The 6,667-nt window shown below is 52.7% G+C and overlaps 3 protein-coding genes across 3 annotated transcripts; all 3 read left to right on the plus strand.

Moving 5' to 3' along the window:
* Positions 1 to 259: 259 nt before the first annotated feature.
* J4E86_004930 (uncharacterized protein) lies at positions 260 to 2,212 on the plus strand (the record flags this gene model as incomplete). The annotated part of the gene is made up of 5 exons (XM_051445467.1): positions 260 to 367; positions 414 to 544; positions 741 to 1,005; positions 1,060 to 1,617; positions 1,664 to 2,212. The coding sequence occupies 5 exons, from the start codon at positions 260 to 262 to the stop codon at positions 2,210 to 2,212; spliced, it is 1,611 nt and encodes a 536-aa protein (XP_051303564.1).
* Positions 2,213 to 2,660: 448 nt separating this feature from the next.
* Positions 2,661 to 3,854, plus strand: J4E86_004931 (uncharacterized protein; the record flags this gene model as incomplete). Its single annotated transcript, XM_051445468.1, has 5 exons — positions 2,661 to 2,705; positions 2,762 to 2,822; positions 2,874 to 2,953; positions 3,005 to 3,609; positions 3,662 to 3,854. 5 exons carry the CDS (start codon positions 2,661 to 2,663, stop codon positions 3,852 to 3,854), a joined length of 984 nt encoding a protein of 327 aa, XP_051303565.1.
* A 586-nt stretch (positions 3,855 to 4,440) lies between these two features.
* Positions 4,441 to 5,928, plus strand: J4E86_004932 (uncharacterized protein; the record flags this gene model as incomplete). The annotated part of the gene is made up of 1 exon (XM_051445469.1): positions 4,441 to 5,928. One exon carries the CDS (start codon positions 4,441 to 4,443, stop codon positions 5,926 to 5,928), a length of 1,488 nt encoding a protein of 495 aa, XP_051303566.1.
* Positions 5,929 to 6,667: the final 739 nt, after the last annotated feature.

A 6,667-nucleotide genomic window follows, 5' to 3' on the forward strand; every position in this document is an offset into this window, starting at 1 on the left:
GGACGCGTTCAGTCCGGCGGGTGGGAGCGCGCGCCCGTCCACCTCGGCATCCCTGCATCGTCTCCCCCACCTGCGCCCCAAACGCCAGCAGCACTACGCGCCTGCGAGGGAGATCAAAAGCCGATGGCTCTGGTATTGCCGTTATCTATACCATGCTGACGCTGTGCGATGCGTCTGATATGCGGGCATCGTTGATGGATTCATGAGTGACTTCCACGTCTCTCCAGGGCTCCCTCCCAGCCGTTCAACTACGCCCAACATGACGACATCTGAGTCACCGCAGTGGCTGCAAACTGCTACTGAGAAGCGCAAGCTACGGGACGACGCTATTCAGAAATTCATTGATGCACAAGCACCGCTGGCCGAGGTACTCTACGCTCGAACGCGCCGAAGACACACATTGACGACGCCAGCAACCCAATGGAACCGGCGGATCCCATAGTAATCAAGATGTGACAGCCATCGACGATGTCCGACTCATTCCAGAAGCCATAATGTCGCGTACTGTGACGGCATCGCTGCTGCTCAATGCCTACATCAACCGGTGAGGTCCGCGGCTTGCTCTTGTATCGTACCATTCTCACGCCACATCTTCCAGCGCCATAGACGCCCACAAACAAGTACGACCCCACCACCGTATCCTAAGCTGTGAACGCGGGAACTTGCTGACATCTATCCAAGACGAACTGGCACGTGTCCAAATCATAATTCTGCCCCAGGGTACTTGCTGATCTACGTAGCCTTACTGAGATCCTTTTTGACGATGCGATCAGACAAGCCAAAGCGTTGGATGATCAGTTCGAAAGGACTGGTCAATTGTTAGGGCCCCTTCATGGGGTGCCCATGACTCTCAAGGATCAGTTCGATGTCAAAGGCTACGATAGTACGCTAGGGTATGTTGGGCGCGCCTTCAAACCTGCGCAGCAAGACTGCGTACTGGTGTCGCTCTTGAAGGAGATGGGCGCGATAATCGTCGCCAAATCCAACCTGCCACAGAGCATCATGGTACGTCTTGCGATGAGCTTTCGCGTATCGTAACGTGATACTCATATTTTCCAGTGGTGCGAAACCGACAATCCGTTGTGGGGCCTCACTACTCATCCGAAGAACGCCAACTTCACCCCTGGCGGCTCGACCGGTGGAGAAGCTACGGTTCTATCGCTTCAAGGCACTGTGGTCGGCTGGGGTACTGATATTGGTGGCAGCGTGCGAATACCTTCACACATGAACGGACTATACGCATTAAAGCCTAGCAGCACTCGCCTACCATACCAGGGGGTATCCGTATCAACTGATGGTCAAGAACACGTTCCCTCGGTCATTGGGCCGATGACACGCAATATGGGTTCGCTTACTGCAGTCACAAAAGCAGTCATTGATGCAAAACCATGGGAGCAAGACCCGAAGTGCTGCCCGGTGCCATGGCGGTCTGAAGCTTTCGAAGATGCGTGTACACGACCGCTAGTAGTTGCTATCATGCGTGACGATGGAGTTGTGAGATGCCATCCGCCCATCGCCCGCGTTTTAGATGAAGTCGCGATAAAGCTCGAGAAGGCTGGGCATGAGGTAGTGACGTGGACCCCCGGCACTCTGCATCAAGAATGCATCGATATCATGGTAAGTGCGCGGAACGAATTCTATAGTCTGAGCTGACCAGGACCAGGATCAGTACTACACAGCAGACGGTGGTGAAGACATCAGGCGAGACGTTGCCGTGGGTGGAGAGCCTTTCATTCCGCATGTAGAGGCTCTGGTCAACAGGGGAAAGGCCATCTCAGTCTACGACTACTGGCAACTGAATAAGAAGAAGCTTGAGCTACAAAAGCGCTACCTCGACCTCTGGAATTCGACAAAGTCTGACAGCTCTGGCAAACCGATTGATGTCCTTCTCACACCTGTCATGCCTCATACGGCGGTACCCCATCGGAAATGCAGATGGGTTGGATACACCAAAGTCTTCAATTTTGTCGATTACCCGGCAGTAGTCCTGCCAGCTGGTGAAGTCTCGCAAGAGCTTGACAGGGAGGCCGCGAAGAAGATCGGCGAGTATGAGCCTAGAAATACACTAGATGAGTGGAACTGGAAGACCTTCGATTTGGACTCGATGGATGGTATGCCGATAGGCATTCAAGTTGTTGTCCGAAGATTACAGGAGGAGAGGGCTCTAGGCGCGGCCACGGTTATCGATAGCATGTTGAAGGAGCAGGCCTAGGATAGGTCTCTGCTATCGGCAATGTATCTTGCGCGTGTAATTCGTCCAAACTCACATTCCAACTGTCCGCCTCAGGTTTGTTGCTTTGCAAAAGTACAAACTTGAAGATCGCGTTTTCCAGACTAGTTGCCGAGTTCGCAGGATGAACGCTAATGCACGTGTCCACGCGAGCACGCGTTGATAAGGTCCGCAGCAGCCGTCGGCAGGTACGATGAATCATAACATCACCCCACCTTCCAATCGAGCAATCAGCTCCACCAGACGGATTACCCAGCATTGGCGGTTCGAAGAATAAGCGGGGTAGCTACACATGCTATCATGAGCTATGCGACCATTGATCGCTCTTGCTGCGCGTTTGCAGTAAATCTCACTGTCTTTCTTCCTGCTCGAATCATCGCGTCAAGTTCTACTATACTGCAACATTGTCGCGTCTGGAATAACAAACACTATGGGAAAGAAGAAGGTTCTCGTGAGCTATGGAGTTGACATCGATGTAGGACTTGTTCTGAGCAGCAAGTTATTGCGCAGTTACTGACTGGGCGATACTAGGCTGTTGCTGGCTGGCTTGGTTCATATGGGGGTGAAGACTCCACGAGTGACATCAGTCGGGGTATGTTTGCTGTCTGGCATTGGAGGTCGGGCTCTTGCTTACATGATGCAGGTCTCTGGGCTGGAACAATAGGAACTCAGCGCCTGCTGAAGCTTTTCGACAAGTACGGAATCAAGGCAACATGGTTCATCGTGAGCTCCAACTGTTTCCGAAGCTACAATTGCTGGACTGATTGTTTATAGCCCGGTCACTCTCTCGACACCTTCCCCGAAGACTGCGCTGCTGTACGAGATGCAGGACACGAGATCGGACTACACGGCTACTCGCACGAGAACCCCGCCGACATGACCTTTGAGCAACAACGCGATGTTCTTGACAAAACCTACAAGCAACTCACTGCTTTCTGCAATGGCAAACCTCCGCGAGGCTCCGTCGCACCCTGGTGGGAGACGTCCAAAGAGGGCACCGAGCTACTGCTCAGCTACGGCATCGAATACGACCACTCAATGTCGCACGAAGACCATCGCTGCTATTGGCTACGCACGGGCGATGAGTGGACCAAGATCGACTATACCAAGAAGGCGACAGAATGGATGAAACCGCTCACGAAGGGAAAGGAAACGGGTCTGGTAGAGATACCGGGCAGTTGGTATATCGACGACCTACCGCCAATGATGTTCATGAAGAAGAGCGCGAACAGCCATGGATGGGTAAATCCGAGGGACGTGGAACAGATATGGATGGACCACTTCGATTACTTCTATCGGGAGTACGACGAGTTTGTCTTCCCAATGACAATCCACCCGGACGTCAGTGGAAGACCACATGTTGTGCTCATGCACGAAAGGTACGTCCAGAGAGAACGTAGAATGCGAAGATGGGTACTAATGAGGTCGTAGGATAATCGAGCACATCAACAAACACGAGGGCGTGGAATGGGTGACCATGGAACAAATGGCGGACGACTTCAAGAAGAATAACACGGTACCCGAGAATGCGATGATGCCGTCGCCGCGCGGTGAAATCCTGAAGCTGCAGAAGGAAGGCAAGGCGTACTCTCTGCTTGATTACGATGGACCTATGCCAAAATAGCGACCAGATAGTCCCATTGCTGTATAATTCAAGAGATTCGCAGAACTTCATTAGCCGTGACATCGTCGTCTCCATGTCTGTGAATGAGACCCGCGTGCCTATATCGGAATGATCGGAACAGTATTCCGCACCTTGAAGCTATGGCCACCGCGTTACTGCATACCCCTCACGCCAGCCACCTGTGCATCTTCCAACCATCACGTTCCCCCCACTCTTGCATCAATGCACCAAACGACCATCCGTAGACGCGATTATACCCTTCATACCCACCAATCGAGCGTTCCCCCATCTTGGACCTCCACTGCACCAGAGCTCGGATGCCGGGCTAGCTCGATAAGCGCCATGGACTTGATCTCCTTCCATCGGTCCAGTGACTGTCAGCCAACTAGCTGTCACGCGTATCAATCGCGATAGGTGGGTGAACATGGCTATGTGTGATGACGGTACGAGTAGTGAATGTATGCTGGAAGTGTTTACACTCTTCATGGACGATACGACTGTCACGCTGGCATCGACCTTGCTTTTTCCTTGGTTATCCAATACTGAACTTACTTTATTTCGTTGAGAGCTTCAAACTTGTGACATCATGGTTGGTGTTAAACCTCAGGTTATCCAGAAGCAGCATAGAGATGAGTCCAGCAAGCTCGACGTAAGATTCGCCGATGAACCTAAAAGAGCGACAGCTAATGAGAATAACAAGGTCATAATCGTCGGCGCTGGTCTAGGCGGTCTCGGTGCTGCCATATCAATCCTCCTCGCCGGTCACAATGTACACATCCTCGAGTGTACTTCAGAGATAGGCGAAATCGGCGCTGGCATACAATGTCTTCCCAACTCCTCGCGCGTCCTCATAGCCTGGGGTCTAGAAGACTACCTCTCGAAACACGCTACCTCGCCACGGCTGTGCAACATGATCGGTTGGAAAGGCAATAAGATAAGCGAGATGGACTTCCACGAATACGAGAAGGAATGCGGCACACCCTTCTGGGACTTCCACAGGGCGAACCTGCACATGGGACTGTTGGAAAGAGCGGTGGAGCTTGGCGCGAAGCTCACGACAAAGGCGCGTGTGGTAGATGTTGAGTACGAGGCCGATGTGGAGAACAACGCCACAAGAGCCATCGCCGTGTGTCAGGACGGGACAAGACACAAAGCCGATCTGGTTGTAGGCGCCGATGGCATCAACTCGAAGTGTAGAGAGATACTACTCGGCCACGAGGACCCTCCACAACTTACTGGCGACTTGGCTTACCGACTACTGCTCAATACCGCGGACATGCTCAAGGATCCTGAGCTCAGAGGCTTCGTGGAAGACCCGCAGGTCAACTACTGGATAGGCCCAGATGCCCACGCCGTCAATTATGTCCTCCGCGGTGGGAAGCTCTTCAACATGGTGCTGTTAGTACCAGATGATATGCCCGCTGGTGCGAACACACTTGCTGGGAATGTCGAAGAGATGCGTGCCCTGTACAAAGACTGGGATCCACGGATACCCAAGTTGCTCGCACTCTGCCAGGAGGTGGCCAAGTGGCGGCTGATGATTCGGCCTGGTCTCGATCCCACTTGGTCTCATGAAACGGGTGCATACACCATCCTCGGCGACGCTGCACATGCCACTCTACCTTATCTTGCATCGGGCGCTGGTATGTCTTTGGAGGATGGACATGTTCTCGGCCTATGCTTAGGTAAGATCAAGAGCAAGTCCACGGCAGAGAAGAAACGTGCATTAGCAGTTTATGAACGCTGCCGTCGCGAACGCACTGAAAGGGTCGTGTCGCGCGGCAATCGTCAGCAATATCTCTATCATGTCCATGATGGTCCTGAACAAGAAGAACGCGATAGCACGCTCCGCGCTTTTGGTGAGTTTAATGGTAAGGGAAGGATAAGCAAGGAACAGTATGAAGAAAAGGGACTAAAAGTTGGCGATGACCCTTTGGCATGGAGATGGGGCGGGGTGGGTAGCTGGCTTATCACATACGTTTGTGAAGATGATGTTGAGAAGAAGTGGAAAGATTTTGAGAGAGAGACGAGGGCTGAGGCAAGAAGTAATAGTGAGGTGAGGGCTGTGTTGTAAATTACGGATGATTAATGGGGTTGTTGTTGGTATTGCCGACTTTTAGTGAAGAGCTGTATGTAATGAAACCATCCAGGGTTTATCCGTTGGGTATCTAACTGTTGTCGAACTGACTTGTCTCTCCGAAATACCTGGTGTCTGCCTAGAGAAGTATTTGTCTACGCCACAGCCTGCAGGGTCTGTAATGAGCAGGCATCAGCGCCACCACAATGCACAGCCGCAATGCTGCCACCATCGTCACTGACGCCAAAAAGCCAAGCAGGCAGAACAACCACGTCAGTCACTTTGAACTCTAAACATCCAAGCATCGAAATGATGCATGATGTATCCTACGTGTCAGGCTCTCATTTCCCGCCTTCCAAAAGACGTGGCACGCCAGCAGTGGTATACACGCATCAGGCTGACCACTCCGCCTCGTCTTCCGTGACGTAGCAGGCATCACGGGGCACTTTCCATGTGCAGCGGAGGAATCGCAAAGCTGTACGTTGTAGAGGATGCATCGTCCGCTTCACTGTTTGGGAGACGAAGGATTGTTGGGCATCATTGATGGTATATCAAAGATGGCGCATCGTCTTGCTTTCTGGTTCACCTTAGCTCCCGTCTCGCATGCTGCTGTTGTGCCCTGCGGGGCACGTTTCCTTCGCGCAACGAAGTGCTGTCATACCGCCGCCACAACTTGTCGATTACACTTCACCCAGGTACTCAGCCACGGTTGGGGGGGGGGGGGGGGGGGGGGGGG

Source organism: Alternaria arbusti (genome assembly GCF_024043155.1).
Source record: "Alternaria arbusti strain BMP 1465 chromosome Unknown scaffold_5, whole genome shotgun sequence".
Taxonomy (NCBI): Eukaryota; Fungi; Ascomycota; class Dothideomycetes; order Pleosporales; family Pleosporaceae; genus Alternaria; species Alternaria arbusti.